The sequence below is a fragment of the Nanorana parkeri genome, unplaced genomic scaffold (assembly GCF_000935625.1).
Source record: "Nanorana parkeri isolate BGI_ZX_2015 unplaced genomic scaffold, ASM93562v1 scaffold205, whole genome shotgun sequence".
NCBI lineage: Eukaryota > Metazoa > Chordata > Amphibia > Anura > Dicroglossidae > Nanorana > Nanorana parkeri.
Window position 1 is genome coordinate 1265480 of NW_017306473.1, and position 19597 is coordinate 1285076.

At 39.6% G+C, this 19597-nt stretch overlaps 1 protein-coding gene across 1 annotated transcript in view; it reads right to left on the reverse strand.

The window, feature by feature from the left end:
• Positions 1-19597, reverse strand: part of PCOLCE2 (procollagen C-endopeptidase enhancer 2) — a 51750-nt gene that overhangs the window by 12422 nt on the left and 19731 nt on the right. Inside the window, exons 3-6 of the mRNA XM_018555622.1 lie at positions 12750-13005; positions 12224-12348; positions 8848-8984; positions 5835-5989 (exon numbers count right to left, since the gene is read on the reverse strand). Coding sequence (XP_018411124.1) covers positions 5835-5989; positions 8848-8984; positions 12224-12348; positions 12750-13005 — 673 coding nt within the window. The remainder of the gene's footprint in view (positions 1-5834; positions 5990-8847; positions 8985-12223; positions 12349-12749; positions 13006-19597) is intronic.

Consider the following 19597-nt stretch of genomic DNA (forward strand, 5'->3'; position numbering starts at 1 on the left):
GGTGAGTATCGGTATCGGTGCATCTCTAATATATATATATATATATCTATATACAGTATTGTGCAATATTTCTTACAAAGCCATTTATATTTTGTGTACTAAAAATCAGCTCCAGCCCTTTTAAAAGTAATTTACTGAGTCAGCTAGAACCGGTTGCTCTGAATGACCTTTACACATTTTCAATACTATTACAATAAGGTCTCGTTCACACCTTGGCGTAATGCATATGCACGTCTGTCGCGCGTTTTTTAACCGCGATTCACGGTAAAAAAAGTTGCGCGACCGTCGCGCGTTTCCGAAGGCTACTTGGCTGTATCCCAATGGAAACGCGCAACAAAACGGCCCAAAGTAGTACATGTACCTTTTCAGGCGTGGGCCGTTTTGTAGCGCGTTAGGGACGGGCGGAAATACGCCAAGGTGGGAATGAGACCATTGACTACAATGGGATTTATATTTTTGATCGTTTTGTAGAGCGTTCGTCAAGCGTAGAACGCGCTACAAAACGTTCAGGATGTGAACGAGGGCTTAAGAACAATTTCTGCATGCGGAGGTTAAACTTCTTTCTCTCCAGAAGGAAAGAATGCCAATTGTAGATTTCAATGATCTTAAAGTGAGTTTACTATATGGATTTGTGTATTTATACATGGTGATTATATTCCCTTTAATCGCCTCTTTTCAAGGAAGGATAAATTCAGTTCAGTTACTCTTTCTTCATAACTGAGCTCCTCCATGATTCTTATCAATTTAGTTACCCTTCTCTGCACTCTCTCCAGTTTTGCAACATCCTTTTTGTAAGCTAGTGCCAAAAAATGTACTGCGTATTCAACATGAAGTCTTAAAAAGGGTTTGTATAGGGGAAGATTATTCGTCTTTCTCTCTGGAGTGTATACCTCTTTTAATAGAAATGAGGAAATCTAATTTCAGATACATCTGATGCAATAAAAAATGGACATCAATGAGGAAGAAAAATATGAATACAAAGATATATTGGGCAAAACAGCTTTAGAGAAGTTAGGGGGTACTGAAAAAATATATTTAGCAGAGAAAGTCACTTTCACAATTAAGACTGATATCACATGAACAAACGGCATATAAAATACATACTCGACTAAGCCAAACCTACAACATTTGTAGATGGGCTTTTGTCTATTTCCCCTTATTTGTTACTATCTATACTGTGAAAGGTAGAACTCTATTTTCCTTTATTCTCTTTTTTTTCCCTGTTCATTAGCAATCCAAGGTCAGATTCTGATGAATAAAGATTGTTGTGTGAGATATGAGGGGCCCTGATTTACATTTTGTATTAGGGTTCTCTCCAACTTTGCAACTTTGGAGACAAAAATTTCCAACCATGCACATGGATCAAGAGATTATTCATAAGAACATGAAGCTGCAGGCAGGGCTATTCCTGGGTTAATGGCCGCCTGCGGTGATGATGATGACAGTGGCTCTGTCCAGTGTCCTTACCAGCTCACTGACATCACTGCTTGCCAGGAGCTAGGCGGGATGCAAGCCAGGGTGTTCCCACTCAGCTCCTGGCAACTGGTGATGTCAGTAAGCCACACCGAACAGAGCAGCACAGGTTGCTAAGATCTTTAAGCAACCTGGGATCCTAGGGCCACCCATTTGTCGCCTTCCCCCTTGGCAGCTCCCCAATGAGATGCCACCTGGGGCAACCGCCTCAGGCTGCCTCATTATTTGGATGGCCCAGGGGAAAGTCACCTGGGTATAATGTAAATAAAGGGTTAAAATAACTGTAGGTAAAAACCACACATGTGCCACTGAAGTTATAATCTAATACAATATAGAGAAAGAACACTGTCACATAGAAATAAGAACATAAATTATACTAGGAAATGTGTATATACTTATAATGTGTGTATCTGCCCACAAACAGGAAATCTTGGGATGAAAAATCGGAATGACGCCAGCAATACTGCAAATGCCAGATGTCAGAAAATAAGATAAGCCTGGAGCCAAGTGTCACAGCCCTTTTGGTGAATGTCAGATAATAATGTGTGCAAACTCAAAGTGTGCTGGCGGTAAAAATATCTCTACATACTTTAAACACAGGGGAAGGAATATGTGGTAAAAGTGTACAATAGATGTAAGTATTGACCTATGCAGGACAACATGTGAGCAGTGTCTGTATCCAATCTGCCGGCCACAATGGAATGTGTGAATAACAGGGACAATCCTGAAGCACTGCCGCCCTGTAATTCCTCCATCTAACCAGATTTATTTATAGTACGAAACATAATATTTCTAGTGTCATTTCAAACCTCTAAAGAAAACATGAAATATAAAAATAGCATAAGCCCTTGTTGTATTGCAGCCTGAGATTGCTAGTTAGCCTTCAAGCTTGGGGAAGGAATGCAAGACATTGTATTACTGTTCACAAAGCTAGAAGCATGGCTTGTATACTTACAGGAAAGGTCACATATGATTAATGTGTGCATCAAGAAAAGTTAAACTCCAGGAAAAAAGCTGAATACATGTATGAGAACAAAATGATTTCTATCTCTGTCCATCCAGTTCTGAGAATTATGTCCTGCCCGGTAGGGGAGGGGACTTGATCTATCTCTGCTGCAGTTTCACTTTTACTTACATGTTTCTTCCACAACCCAATCCCTACCATCTGACTAGACAGTAAAATGAAAGCAGCACACTGATAAGCTGATCTTTCTGTCACTCTGCTATCTCTTCCTAACAGCATGCTCCTGGTATTGCAGTGCACATGATTGTGCTCCTTCCCACCCCCACTCCCTTCCCCGGGACTTGCACTATTTACATTTAAAAACATACATTTCATGATGTATTAATGATTACAGAGCTGCATTAATTTATGTCTGTTATATCTTCCTGGAGATCAGCTTCAACCTCCTCCCGAAAAAAGAAATGTAATTTCAACTGTAGGGATAAATTGTCAAATGTGTTATAGATACAGCATCTAATAATGGACCAAAAGCATTGGGATTGTAGCCCCTTCATTAATTTGCCACCATAATGTAAATTTGTAAATTAAAATCTATTTTCAAGAGTACCTCTGTAACTCTATATATATAAAAAAGAGGGGCCCAATTTCTTGGGCATTGTAATGAAGTTTATGACAGCATCTTATGTTCCTTCAATCAGATGGCTTGCATCCTTGGTGTACTGTGCTATAATCTTAAGAGGAGAACCATAAATCCTTTTTGCTGAAAAATAAACCACACATAGCTCTGATCTCAGACTTACCAGAAAACATTGTTCACCAGTAAAGTGTATACAGTATATTTGTAATGATGGTTCTGGCACATAGAACGCTTCCACTCCACCAGAAATGTACTCTATACCTAACTTTTGATATAGCAAGGGAAATGGAAAAACATCCCCAAAGAGAGTACATTGCAAATCCCCCTAGTAGTCTGATATCTACCAATGAAGGGTTCACTCACTAGTCCAAATGCTTGGCGCCGCTATCCAAAAGAAAATTCTTCCACTTAGGCCACCTCATTAGAGAATAGTCAGGCTCAGTACCAGCTTCTTCTGTCAACCCTGCTAAAAGTCTCACTCCGGACACTCTTGTCGACCACCTTGACCTTAAGCCGGCACCCCTGTGGCTGACACCCCAATGATTAGGCCAGATGCACCATCACAAATAACCTACTACTTTCTTTCTCTAGGGGTCCTAATATTATGCCTCCATCACTCGTCTTTGTTCCGACCACACCCTGAGCATGCGCAGTCGGTCACCCCAAGTCAACAAGTCAGAAGCTGCTAAATAAGCTTCTTTCTCTCAGCACACAAAAGGGAGCAAAGCAGTCTGCGTATCTGCCAAAAATCTATGTCAAAGTATATTGGGACTTTACAAAGAGCCACCACATATACAAACCAGCAGATCTCCTATTGCCCTAGCAGCCATAACTGTCTTCTGGTTTATAAAATACCCATGCAGAGACACCTAACATAGATCTGTGGACATACTAAAATTCCACAGATCCCCCCATGCCTTTCCACTGGGAGAAGGCTTCCATGTATACAATTGCAAAATCACAAATACATAATAACAATCAATGTATTTGTTACACACATTCATACTTCTTCAATATTGTATATACAGGACACTTACATGTGGACTTACTGAACATACTAAATATATTTTCACATTAAAATAAACTTGGTGTCCTTTTCCAGGAAGGGAAAATGGGAACTGCTACTGCTGACTTGACTTTGAAGGTGCTTACTCCAGGAATTTCATCCTTATACTTTAATCGCTACTTAGCGAGTCAATGACCTGTAACATGCATGTGTATACCAGCCTAGTTTGATATTTAAGGATCTATGTCGATGGGCTTCACTGGGGAAATGCAGCATTATTTTAACATCAGTTTGAGACGCTTGTGAGATAATCTAGAATTCATTGCTGGTGTAGTTGACCTGCATTTAATCTGATTCACCTGTTTTTGCATTCCCATTAGCTTTTATGGAAAAAAAAAAGCAGTGAAGTGAACAAAAGCCTTTTGACACGTGCCCAAATTCAGCTCAGTAACTCACAAGATAGTTAAATTGTCACTAAACTCAGCAGTTAAATCTTAAAAATGCGTTCAAGTACCTTAAGTATTAACAAAAATGTATCTTATTTATGTGCACAGTGTTAAAATACAATTCAAGATGAGATGGTTGGGAGGGCTTTGCTCATGAGAGCTTACAATCTATAAAAAATTATATGTATGCAGGGCACCTATATGCCAAGTCACATGGTCTTAAAGTCCTTATGATTCTGGTGCAGTTATGTGACAATCTATAAATGCAGAAAAAAAGATTGATGGGACTCCCATGGCTTCCAAGTATTGGGCTAGTGTGTCTTGATCCCTCCTGGCTGTGCTGTGCAGTGAGTGTGTGTAATAGTTGTCTTCATTATGTATGATTGAAAAAGTTCTAACTGTAACGTGTGTCTCCATAGTCTTCTTATGTGCAGTCAAAACATAAAATGATATCTACCAGATGAATTTTCTCAAAACATAAAATGATATCTATGAGACAGGTTTTCTCAAAAACATAAAATTATATCTATGAGACAAGTTTTCTCAAAAACATAAAATTATATCTATGAGACAAGTTTTCTCTAAACATGAAGAAATTACTACAAGACAAATGTGAGAAATATGAATGTGCAGCAATATCCTTGATGTCATTCAATCTGTAAGGAGTCTAATCAGAACGGTACCAATTCTGCCTGTTCTGACAGATGTGATATCATTAGGACGTTTTCCCATTATGCTTATTAAGCTTTGCTGAGTGGTATCTATTACCATCATGAGCAATCACACTGTAATTTCTGAGAGCCTCACTGACGGTGAAAATAAGCAGTCTCAGACTTCAAAGGACTCGTTTGGATAAACATCAGCACTGTTCCATTAAAATGCCGTTTTCTTATCTGTAATTTGCAGATTTTTGTATTTGGAGATTAGCATCTTAGTCATTATCAAAGGAATGCATTATACACAGGTAAGCAAGGTAAGCACTGCAGTGTGACCATTTAGGATGGCGTTAAGCTGGTCATACACTGCTCAAATGTCAGCCGGGTCCTTTTTAAATCGACTTTTGTTGAAGGAGGCGGTGCAAAAATTCTCAGCCAAACATTGACAGCCGCCAATCAGCTGCTTACAGCTGATTGGCTTTCTGACAGTGGCATACCCACCACTGTCAGAATACAATAGTCTGGTGGAGAGGATTACCCCATCCATTTAGGGGTATCAAGCTTTTTTTATACACCAAAAAACAAAATTTGTGTATGTCTGGCTTTAGACAGCACCTACTCTAGTTCTTGTATTGAATACAAGGATCCTTACCTGTAGTGGTAGGAACAGGTGTTGTAACTGGAGCAGATGTAGTTGAGGGTAACTTTTTAGGCCTGAATTTGTAATGACCAATAAACCCATCGGCAGTCAAACTTAAGTCAGATAAAAATTGAATTAGGAGTTCATTTTTCTCAGACACAATAGGCCTGAAAGAAGGAAAAAAGAGAAACACAATTAGAAAAAGCAATATACCATAATAGCATGCATTGTATGTAATAACAAGAACTTAATTTCACTGTTTCTGAATCACATTATAGTGTATGTATAGCCAAAAACCTCTCTTTTTAGTTCCGTGTAGCGTATGGAAGGGTTAAAACTGGTCAGAATACCAGAACAGAGGTAGCAGCTCATTGGCTGCTAGCTTCGTTCGGCTGAGAATTTTCCAACCGACTCCTTCAATCAGCTGATCGAGGGATGCCAGGTGGACGGGTGCCAACAACGGCATGCATGGTTCGAATTTCCATGTGTACCCAATTAGTACACACAGAATATTATGTATGTAGATATTATGTACATACTATATATTTAACTGGAATAACATTTTTACTGGTATGCTGTCAACAGCTAGGAACAGACTGTGTAGTTTGATCTCCTGCTATTCAGATCTGTTCACATCACACACTGAATGAGCTGCATAGGTCAGGAATGATCCGCATATTGCTAACTCATAGGAAAATGTATGGATTTTAAATTAGAGGCAGGCACGAAGTCAAAAGCTAGTGCTGACCTTTCTTCTTGGGAAGGCAAGCATGCTCCACAACCATCATGTCATTTTTGTCTATGATAATAAACCATAGCGTTCACTACTAGATATTATGTGCATACTGTATATTTAAGTCTTGCTCTTGGAATACCATTTAAGAACAAGACTTAGCTGACAGTACCCCACCAATTGAACTTGTGTAATAGAAAATAGTATGACTTGTGTGTAAGCATATTGGTAAAGCTCGTACTGAAACCACTGTCCTGTGTCTGTATGAAAGTAACATGCAGCCTGTATTTATTGGGTGTATATCCATACTTCTCTTCCCTGAATCCCATTTGTGAAAGTCATTCCATAAAATAACATTTCCACATGCTCTGGTGAACATGAGCTGCATTCTTTTCAAACACAGATTATTTCCAATGATTTAGGAAGTATTTTGGCTAGGGTAAAATCATCAGATTTAGATCATGAGAGGCCCCTCACAGCACAGAATATTTCCAAATATTTCAGTCATGACTTTGCTTTTCTTACGAATCATTATTTATATACATATATATACATAAGAGCCGTGTCAGAATAGAAAAAAAATAATAATAATTTTTGGCCATAGGAATGCATTGCTAGATTCCTATTGGCTATTTCAATTTGCAATATCCAATAGCAAACTAGCTATTATGATAGTAAGAGATATTTACATTACAAGTTGTTTGGCTGTATGTCCTTCAATGAAAAAAAAATAAAATGAACAAACCCCCCCCCCCCTCCCCCCAAAAAAACTTTTACAAAAAAGCATCAGTATGTTTTATATGCAAACAGAGATTATCGGGATAACTCAAGGTGAAGATGAAAGTGCAGCCAGTGATGTACAACAAACTGACACTTTCTATGTAGAGAAGCCACCTCCAGATGTTTGAATGTCTTGTCAGATTTTATGCAGAGCACTAATAAGCCCAATTTTAAAGCAATCTGTTATCATTCCTCTGGTCACTCTGCCTGCCTCTTCCCACCTTCAGAGCCCTACTATTAGGTTACCACCGTGATGGGTGGCCTCCGATTACTGAGAGTGAAGCTAAAGAAGTGGATATAACACTAGTACCCTAGAATTGAATCAGCAGAAAACCAAACCAAGTATTCACACATCTGGTGATGATCACGCTATACAGAAATTGGTGTTTCTGTAACAGTACCATAGCCCTAGGTTTGCAATAAAATAATGACAATAAAAAACACCTTATTGAAGGTAGAGATTCTTTAAAAAAAAAGGACATAGGCTATAAAATAAACAGATTCAGATATGTAGCTCTTTCAAAACAGTACATCACTATTTCTTTTTTCATACCATTCGGCTGTCACATAATGTCACATTTTTATTAACTGACAGGTTTATTTTGGCCATTAAAAAAAGTCAAAACTTTGAACTTGAAAAAAAAACTACAAGGTATAAAAACATATGGTTATGTTGATACTCTAAGTCAGGACAACAAAATAATTAACTTGACAAATATAGTTTTCATTAACTTAATTATATAATAAAACCTTAACAGCTTGTTGCCAGGTGGGATATGCAGAAATAGTGTAATGCTGTGTATATGTACTGTAAATATTCAAAATATAAAACCCTAACCATGGCATCAAGCAAATTTTAGCTAGGGAGAATCCAAGAGCCAGATTAAGGGTCCCAGTCACAACATATCCAATGCGTTGTGGTACGGTTTAAGCCCGTAATGCACTGGATCACATAGATCAAGCCGGGCAGCAATCTGGGGCGGGAGGGGGCGTGTCAGTGGCATTCATGTCAATGGCACCGCAGATACACACCCCGCCCGCAGTGCGATTGCTCACACCGGGTATGACGTACAGGAATGCTGCATGCACTATTTTTTCCGACCGCACTTTACTGGAACAGAGGGCATTCCTGTACCTCGCTTCCGGGTGTGGGCGATTGCACTGCTGGCGGGGAGCATATCTGCCGTGTCATTTACATGAATGGCACTGACACACCCCCTCCCGCCCCAGAACAGTGCTCGGCTTGATCTATATGATCCAGTGCGTTCTGAGCTCGAACCGCACTGGATCGCACTGGATATGGTGTGACTGGACCATTATAGTACTGAGTTAGTGACAAATATGGAGTTACACTTTACATTTTAATAGCAAATCATCAGAAGCAACAGCTGTATAAATGATATATTTATAGGAGCCTTTCCTTTTAGTATACACATGAGATTATAAGGCATACAAACACTTCTACAGTACATATAAATAAATGTACATACATACATATGTACGAGTACTCACGCAGGTGGACTGTCCCCACAGAACTTCCCAATCCTTTTAGCATCATTTATTTCTCCTCCATTGAATATTGCAACATAATCGTATCGGCAGTAATTATCCCTTTCCACATCAAACTTCTCAAATTTTAATTCTATAACCTTTAATAAAAGAGATGTATTTGATTATAATGGACCATTTCAAAAAATGACAAATCCTACTGTATGTGCAAAAGTGCAACGGTCCGTCCTATCAGTCCCATTCCACTAAATAGGTCCAAAAAGAGCTTTTTGTTAACACAGTGTAGTGCGGCACAGTACTATGTGTGATGTAACAACTAATTGGCAGATACTATGGGATTCTTTACATCTCTTCTAGTTTCTTGCTTTAGATGTATAGATCTATATTCCAGCCAAAGATCTGTAGTCTGTTATATGGAATGTTGAGAAAGGGATTCAATACTTGGTAAAATACTGAGGTGAACCCTCATACTTCCCAACTGTCCCTCATTTGGAGGGACTGACCTTCTTTTGGAGCTAAGGCCCTACGTCTGGATCCTTAAGTGTCCCTCTTTTTGTTCTGATGTTTAGACTGTATGTCTATAAAATAATGTACTATTTAACAAAATAGGAGGAAATTGGAGTGTCCTTAAACAGGAGTTCAGAGACCTAGGTGCTAGGATGAAGGAAAGGACCTCCACGGTAGTTTTCTCAGAGATACTGCCGGTGCCAAGAGCCACTCCGGACAGACAGCGCGAGTTGAGGGAGCTTAACAAGTGGCTCACTAACAAAACATCTAAATTATTGCACTTGTTATTTTGAAAAGCCAGTATAAAAGAAAAAAGTTGTGATAAAAAAAAACACCTGTGGGTTTAACCAATCATTTTTACATATTAATTGTGTGTCCTTTCCTACATACATTGTACTAAAAGGTGTCATTCTTTTACATCTCAGAAGTGCTAAACAAAGTTACCTTTAGAAATAACAGAGGATAACTGATCTATAAAGCACACTACTGTTTTACAATATATGTGGACTACAGCCTTAGGACAAGCCAGTACATATACTAGGTCCAGAAACAAACACTTTCATGTATTGTCCATTTAGGGACAGAAGAATGTAGTAATTCTTAGACATTTAGTTTATACTGCTGCCTACACGTTGTTGCGGTATTGGCAAACGCAAAAAGGGTAAACCAGCCCCTGTCTCCAACTGTCATGCGATCTTTGCTAGCGTCCTGGGTGGTTGGATGCATTTTCTTTGCTGAATTTAAATCTAACATTTTTTTCTAGCCTTTCTATTTTTACTTTTTGTTCTTTTTCAATCAAGGTACTCTATACTGTACATCGCAGATAATTTTTTAAAGAAAATAAAAATCCTAAAAAAATACTACTAATGGATGTATCCACTTGCCGACTTCTTGAGTCTGGACCTAGGGAACAGACAGCTTACCAAATCCACAAGGATCCATCTGTTGTCGGTCTAATAATCAGACCTCTGCTGGGCATCGTTTGGAGGTTGCAAGTTCTCTCCCTGTATCACCCCAGGTGACCTATTGCCTATGCTGGACAGTGTTGGATCTATTATTTGTGACTGCCGTGTGTTTTTCTTCCTGAATTCAAGGTATTGGCTTCTGAATCCTTGCATCTGATGTTCCCCACTTTGAAGAGTGAGGGTTCTACTTATGGGTGTGCCTCCATTCCTTCTTGCAAGAAAGTATCCATTACTAAAAAGGCATGTACTTCCCTGTATGGTTAGCACCCAGGACTCTCTGTTACTCTGCAGCAAAATTCCCCTAAGTGTTATAGTGAAAGTCCAGAGGCTTTCCGTGGAACTTGGTTACTGCAGGATAGATCTTCTTAGGTGACAGAGCTGTGGACGTCTGAGGAAGTCTTCTTACATTCCTTTCTCTTCCTATTTTCTATTAGGTGCATATTAATAGTGTTAGTACTAGGATTTCTGCTCCCAGCAACTCAGGATCATTTAATTCATAATTATATTAATAATCCTATAGGTGTGGGTTGGAAGGACGCCTGCTCATCCTACTGGGCCTGATGTCCTTGTACGCCAATTTATGTTACAGTATATCTTCACCCCTGCCTACCCCTTTTTTGTACGGGTGTTGTTATTCACCCCACTGTCTCCTTTAAAATGTTTTAGGGTTACTATGCTTCTATTTTTCCTAGCTTAAGGTTTTTTTTTACCTCTTTGTATTATTTGCTTAGTGGGTTCTCACATCCATGCATACTTCTTTATTGATCTATTAGGAAACATCCTTTTTATTATGCACCTCCTTAAAATGAAGTGTCTATGGGCTTGTACTTAAGCCTCTGGCTGTAGAACGGTTACTTTCCTTTCTGTACATACCTCTATCCAAGTCTCCTTTCCCTGAACTCAAGGGTTAGGTATGCTAGGCTTAACCCAAATAAGCATTGGTGTCTTCTTTAGCTGTTCTGGTAGTTAGGTATGCAAGGTTTAACCGAAATAAACATTGCTTTCTTCTTTAGCTGTTATGGTAGTTCATTGTTTTGCCTGTTTACTTTATGGTGGGTGATTGATCCTCCTCTGCAATACTAACTAAGGTCCATCATTCTTCAGGTAGCAACTTACCTGTCCTGGTTAGCAGCACTAGGTTGATTCTCCAACTGGGTTGTACCATTTTTCATATTTGCTTGGCCCTGCTTTGTCTATCATTTCCTCAGATGCTGATCCCTTTGGATACTTTTTGTAATAAGATGTCCACATCTGTTGGATCTCTCAGTGGCTGTAGCCCACCCCTCATTTGAACCATTTTTGGACATCCTGAATTTCTCAGAATTACTAGATTCCTGTACCACTCAATGAGCGATAAAGAAAATAAGATTTTTGTACTTGCCGTAAATTCTTTCTTTGAGTCCATGAAGGGACACAGGTCCAGCCCTTGTATGTTACTGGCTTGATGTATTGTTTGCTTACAAAATTGAGGTATGGCAGGTAGAGGCGGTGTTATACAAGGACTGGCTTAAAGAAGAACTCCAGGATGTATTCAAATTAACCCTTGCAGTGGAGCTACCCAGTCGATACAAGCCCTATGTCTGCTCTAAAAACTGCCACCTTGCTGTGTACTTTATTGGATTCAATCAGATTGGTCACTCTGGTATTAAATGACAACTCACAAATGACATAAAATAAAAATATGATATAACAAAGGATGGACTGATAAATAAATGTTCTACTACCCCTACAGATCTGGTGTTGGTGTACTGGCTATGCCAGAACGTAAGACGTTAATTGTGGTTTATATTTTTTTATCTACAATATATTTACTAAATAATGGAAGATGAAATATCATCTATTTAGGAAAATAAGTAAAGAAATATGAAGAGAAAATAATGAATCCATAAAATATATATCCATCTTACCTGATGTTTTGGAGCAACAATGTTCCAGGCACATGTGACGCCAGCTGGGTAGTCTCGGTCAGGCCAGTTTGGGGTTTTAAATGTTCCATTAGGTTTGTCCAGCCTTCCCCCACAGTACTGATCCCCTGTAATCACAGACAACTCACTAAGCTGAATACATATGGGAAGATCTGGTTGTAGACTGCAAAACCTTTGCTGGCTAAAGTTCAATGGAATACAGATAACTGTCCAACTAAAAAAATGAATAATTAGGTAGTATTTCAATTATAATAATAAATAGTGTAGCAGTTTCCCACCTTTATTCCCCATGTATCACCAGTAATACCTGTTATACACCCTTTCAGGCAGTTATGGATATTATCCTTTTATTCTATTAACATTTAAAAAAACTACAGATTAATTACTTCATGGGTATTTTTGGGCTGTGATATAGTATGTCATAGGTAGGCCTCTTTTGTAAATGTTGTTGCAGACAACCTTAGGGTTTGTCCTTTAAAACTATATATTGTAAATACATTGCCAGTACCTCTTTCATTGGGTTCCGCTGCAGAGAACATTGCTATGAAACCATTGCCCGCCGTGTTGGCATCTGACACCATTTGGACCAACATCTTATTGCTGCTGGATACAAGAGCACCAGGTCTAAAAGTACCACAGAATCGTCCGATGCGCTGTCCATTAGAATGGCCACTGTAAACATCCACAAAGTCGTATCGGCAGAGATTGTCACTCTCCAAATCAATCAAACGGAAATTAAGGACGACCACCTTACCCTCTGGCACCTAAAAGAGAGTCAGCATTATTACTGAGTACTAGTAATGTCTACGTCATGGACCTAATGCATTTTGTCCAGGCGCACATTAAAGGCACACTCAAAATATGCAAACCACGAATTCCAAATCCTATTCAATATTTGCCTTTTATTGCCTCTCACAGAGATAGTCAGGAAGATTACACAGCATGGAATCATGGCTCAAATATCTGTTTTCCCATTCATGCATGACAGCTGAAAAGAAGCACTTTGATCAGGCTGCAAAATAACTGAGAATTAGATTTAACGGGATGTTCTGCCTTTATCACAGATGTACTTTAAATTCATTACAGGTGCTACATTTAGATTCACTCGGAAAGGAATTGAGGACACAAATGGCAAAAAAACCCTTGACCTGTGCTCATATTATCCTAAGAAAAAAATATAAGTATTGGCTTTAGCTAGGCCAGTGGTTCGCAACCTGTATAACCTCAGGGCCCACATTTGTCCTTGGTCATTAAGTTGCGACCCAAGTCACACCACACTGGAACGCATGGCAATGCAGTACCGCATGTTCTGGTGCAATCGATCAAACTGTGGGCAGGAGGTGTGTTTAGGGTGCCATTTAAATGAATTGCAACGCAGCGCACCTTCAGCACTTGAGTGGTAGTTTGCGATTAAAACACTGACAGACACATACAGCCAGAGACACAATCTAACACACTCAAGAGACATTCTCACACACACATACATACTCCCCAAAAAATGTAGGGGTTCAGTGTGGGCTGCTGTGCTGTGACCGAGCTCCATCCATATGTGCATTGCTTGTACAGCTCCCTTGCACTCCCTGTAGAGATGCCGGGAGCCAAAAAGTGATGTCACTCCAGTCCAGGCACCTCTAAAGGGCATGCGAGGGAGCTGTAAGCAATGCACATATGGATGGAGCTCTATCACGCCAATACCTCCAGCCACCCCACCTCAAGATGACACTCGGAGCCAGGCAGCATATTTTGAATGGCTGCTCGGCACCAGAACAGACAGCACTGCACTATGGGGGAGGCTGAGGACCCTCTCACCTAGTGCAGTGGAATGCATGCCGCGACACACTTTTGGGTCACGACCCACCAGTTGAGAACCACAGAGCTAGGCTAATATATTTATGTAACTTTTGCTTACCAACATATGCTGCCCTCACAAGTGAACCAACAAATCTGTCATAGTGACTGTGTGGAAAGAGTCCTTTCTTTACAGCGCTCACTATTAGTCCTTCTTGCTGGTACTTGTGGTCCAATGGCTATAACAGTCTGAGAGGAGGCTTGCGGTGGATTGTGTGCTGGTAGGCACACCACAACATATCAAACTATGTAGTTTCTTCTACATTCACATTCTGTAAAGTGCATTAAGTTGTCAATATTTTTTAGTTAGACATTAATGATAATGCTTATTCAGGAAGCGAGAACAGATTTTTTTCCTGGCACTGAACGTATTCATAATGCTTTAGAATGTTTGTTTTCTACCACAAACATTTCCCAGCATTCACCACTGACTTCTAATTACTTGATAATGCTCAAATATAGCTTAAAGTGTATGTTTAGTATTTTCTAGTTTTGGATAAAGTAGGAAAGGTTAGACCACCTGCCAATTTTTATATGTACCTATCTCCCCAAGATTTTAGAGTTGTACCCAGACCAAGAGGAAAAGGGAAATCTTCAAATGGGGACACCTGTTCTGTGGACAAATCTCTAAGAAGGGGGAATTGCCCTAACTTTAGGGCATTTCATTTAGCTTCCTACTGCATCTCTGGGACAGGGAGTGCAGGGAAATTTACCCAATGATACATAGGCAGCTAAAATACACTTACATGGGTTTTACATTTTCCAAACTCTATCAAAAACGTTTTGCTTTCTTATACAGTACCTGTGGCCCTCAGAGTTCAGGCTAAGGAGGGCAACATGTACTGTATGTTGCCCTCAACCTGCGGTCTGAGGGCCACATGTAGTCCCACAGTACCGATCATGGCTTTAAAACACAACAATGAATCCAATTCAAGGATTAAGGGACTTTCTCACACCAACAACTGAAATGGTGTAAATGCTGTGGCAGAGGCATTTATGACCACACCAAGAAGAGGATTTTACAACCAACATTCCTCATGAGAGGCTTGTCTCACAGTACGTATGTGCTGCATTTCAGCATTTTCTCAGGCTGTAGTATAGCTGTGCAGGTTTGTCAATGCAGTATGACAGGACTATTTGTGATGAACAAAGTTCTATTATACATATGTCACAATACAAGATAGTGTATGTCAATAGCAATTATTCTAATGGAAGTGGAGAAAAGATTAGCATGCAGCTTGACAGGCTAACGTATTGGCTTGAAGCAGCTGTACCCAGTATGAAAGTACCTGCTATATTTATCATCAATGAAAATGAACAGACTTACTTCAATTGATTTGCATACTTATGCATATTTAACATTGCAACTCATTTATTTAAGCACACTTGGCTTTAACAAAAGCAATTTTCATTTGTTTTAGACATCACCAGAGGAATGTACATCTTTGTAAAATCACCTCATCAAATCATTTTCTACTACAATGGAATGCAGACGATGTGTGTAAAACATTTTTTGTTTTTGGTACAGACACACATTGGAAGTCTTCAGCTGCCTTGCACAGGTGATGTCTGGGCTTCTAAAGTGTTGCTGAATCTTTAAGGAAAAATGGGCTGCTTTCGGGTAAGCTTGCTCTTAAGTCGGCTATACACTAATCATTGTTTTCTCGTTCAGCCCGCAGGCACAATCTTGGGGTACCTCAGTGGGTGCACAGTAGATCTTTCATATGAAAACAATGCAATAGCGGCATTTTACCCAATGAGTAAAAACCCTGATTCCCCCATTCCCTCCTTTCCCAGCTATTGTGTTCTGACAGTGGTGGATGTGCTGCTGTCAGTATAACCGAACAGTGACTGGAGCTGAATGGCTGCAGTCACTGGCTGATAATTTTCAAACCTGCTCCTTTTGACAGAAGTTGATTGAAAAACTGATTCATTGGCGAATGGAGGGGTGCCAGCAGGGCTACACACTGCTTAAATTTCAGGAGGCACACTTAGGGAAAAATAAGGAACCACATTCTACAGAGGTGCCTTGGCGCAGAGATGTGGCTTCAACGTTTATTTGCGAAAGGTATGCTAGCTTGAAAGTGTGCTTGGGACCCCTTTGCATTGCTGTGTTTAGGGGACTGCCAAGTTGTCTGCCTATTGAAAAGTACAAGTCAATTATATTTCCAATTTCTTTGCTGTAGAAGGGTATAATGAATTCACACCACTGCATTGAAAAATATTTTCAATTTAACACGTTGGAATGCATGTTTTGCATATGCTTGCATTAGGGATGCACCGATACCGTTTTTTTTGGTATCGAGTACCAATATTTAGCTTTTTGTACTTGCCAATATTGAATACCGATACCGGTACTTCAGTGAGCATGGAGCCAGCTTCCTGATTGGCCAGGAAGCCAGCTCCATGCTGTTTGGCTAGCTCATTCCTGATTGGCTGGGAAGCCAGCTTGCCGCCCAATCAGGAAGCTGGGAAGCGGGTCATTACTTAAATTGGAACTAAACTCAAAAAGTAGAGTTTTGCTAGGTGCTAGAAGTGTTTCCTAAAAACACTTGCTAGAAGTTTTTGTTTTTTTTGTGCCTGGAATTCCTCCTGAAAGAATAACAGAGAACTTCCTAGTATGTAAGGGTGCCTAGGTACTCCGGTGTCTACAATCTCATATCTGTAAATCTGCCGTGTGAGATCCAAGGTACTGCTAGCTCTACCTGCTAGTCTCAGAGGATCTGGAGTGAGATTTGGTGATATTACTACTGCACTAATGTGCTGCTTGGTTGAGGCTCTGACACAAGAAAGCAAAGTGTTGCTTCTACCAAGTGGCCACCCTCACGTCACAAACAGTGCAGAACAAGACATGATTAGTCAGTAACAGGCAGAGATGATTGCCCGCAGGGAAAAAGCAGACCATACTGGTGACTAGCCAATTACCCTCTGCCTGACTTTTTTGAATACAGTTTAAAGAGTTCAGTTCAACTTTAACAGAGGTTATACCTTTAATATACACTGCGGGTGGGAAGGTTTGAATTATATATAAATTATCAATAAAGCTTTGATTTATTTATAATGGGGGGTCCCCTATTAATTTGTTAACAAAAACGATTTTTCCCCGAAAAAGGGGATCCCACCACTGTTTCAAAATTTTTTGACCATACACTTTATATTAGTCGTAGAAAATTATTTATTAAATATATATTTAAAATTGCACATATATCAAAAAATCCATATAAAAAAACAATCAACAAACATATAAGTGGCTGCATACGGCTGATAAATAAGAAAAAATTGGTTAGAGGGCACACACTGAAAAACTCCACTTTATGAAGATATAAGAATTGGATTCCCAAAGATTGGAAAGGAGATGTCACATCTCGTCATACACATGTATGGAAAAATGCAAAAAGAATCAGTCAACATGAAAAAATATATAAAATATTTTCAATTATGCAGCGCCAACACAATGTCTCCTGCTAAACCCCTGAGGACGTCGATAAGACGAAACGCGTCGGGGCGGGCCTGCCCCACGCTACACCAGATACAGGATTTTGTAGTTTTGCCAATCGGAACATTTTTCTTTGAATTTTTTTTTTTCGGTCTTTGCCTGTGGATTTCGTTGTTTTAGTCTTATTTGATTCGAATAAAATCCTTTTGAAACTTCTACACTATGAGAGGTCTTTTTCTTGTATGATCCCGAAGATAAACCATTTACCGGTCACAGACCGTCGAGAGTTGCAGCGGGGACACCACAACTTCAGGAGAATTCATTTCTCTAAAAGCTCTTCATTTTTCTACGACTAATATAAAGTGTATGGTCATAAAATTTTGAAACAGTGGTGGGATCCCCTTTTTCGGGGAAAAATCGTTTAGGTTATACCTTTACCAACTCTACTGAAATGTGTTTTTTTAGATATCTGTGTCCCTGTTGGAGAGATATCCTTTCACTTCCGGTGTTGGTGGCCTCTGTCACTGGAAAGATGAGGTAAGTCGTCCCCAGTGGGGACAAAATAAAAAATATAGGGCCTGATAGATGATTCAATATTTGCCTTCTATCAAAACCAAAATCAATAAGGTTTGGCTAGAGTTCATTCATCTCAAACATTCAGACAACCTTTCATACTTTTCAGAGGCAATATACAAGCAGATAACACCAGTGGTGTATTTAGGTTTTGTGCTGCCCTAGGCAAGACTAAGCTTGGACACCCCCCTCAATCTAAAGAATACATTTTAGTCCCCAGCCAGCTTCTGGGACATCCTGCCATCAGATCACATGGTATGGCCAGCCCTGAGCCACCAGTTGCTTCTCCTCCACCTCCTGTACAAAGCCAGCCGGACCGAAACTCACTGGGCCCTCCCCTCCACCGGGCAGCTCTCTAATTAGGCAACCGCTCTTGGGGCCTTGCGGCTGCCTAGTTTGCCTCATTATATTGCCCCCAGCCTCGGCCCACTGGGCAAATGCCCAGTATGCCCAAAGGCATGTCTGGCCCTGTCTGCCTCGTTGGTTTGGGGCGGCATTTTCTGCTGCCCCCTGGAAAGTGCTGCCCTAGGCAAATACCTAGTTTGCCTTGCGGTAGATACACCCCTGGATACCACTACACAATAGGACAGAATGTGAATAATCAGCCTATATATAGATAGCTCAAAAGAAAAATCAGCAGACTGACAATGACATTCAGTCCTGCAAAATTCAACAGAAATAACCGAGTGCTTCTCATAACCGCCTCACAGGTAATAATAGAAAGATCACCCAACACACATAGAAGAGTAGAGTTATATGAAAGGTGAATGGTCCCTTCAGTCTATCAGATGCGTATGTGTATAGGAATCTGTGATGTGTATGTCCTCTCAGAATTCATATTTTATCTAATGATCATATGTCCTCACAGAATTCATATTTTATCTGATGATCATATGTCCTCCCAGAATTCATATTTTATCTGATGACCATATGTCCTCCCAGAATTCATATTTTATCTGATGATCATATGTCCTCACAGAATTCATATTTTATCTGATGATCATATGTCCTCCCAGAATTCATATTTTATCTGATGATCATATGTCCTCCCAGAATTCATATTTTATTTAATGATCATATGTCCTCTCAGAATTCATATTTTATCTGATTATAATATGTCCTCCCAGAATTCAGATTTTATCTGAGGATCATATGTCCTCTCAGAATTCAGATTTTATCTAATGATCATATGTCCTCTCAGAATTCATATTTTATCTGATGATCATATGTCCTCCCAGAATTCATATTTTATCTGATGATCATATGTCCTCCCAGAATTCATATTTTATTTATTGATCATATGTCCTCCCAGAATTCATATTTTATCTGATGATCATATGTCCTCCCAGAATTCATATTTTATCTGATGATCATATGTCCTCTCAGAATTCATATTTTATCTGATGATCATATGTCCTCTCAGAATTAATATTTTATCTGACGATCATATGTCCTCCCAGAATTCATATTTTATCTGATGATCATATGTCCTCTCAGAA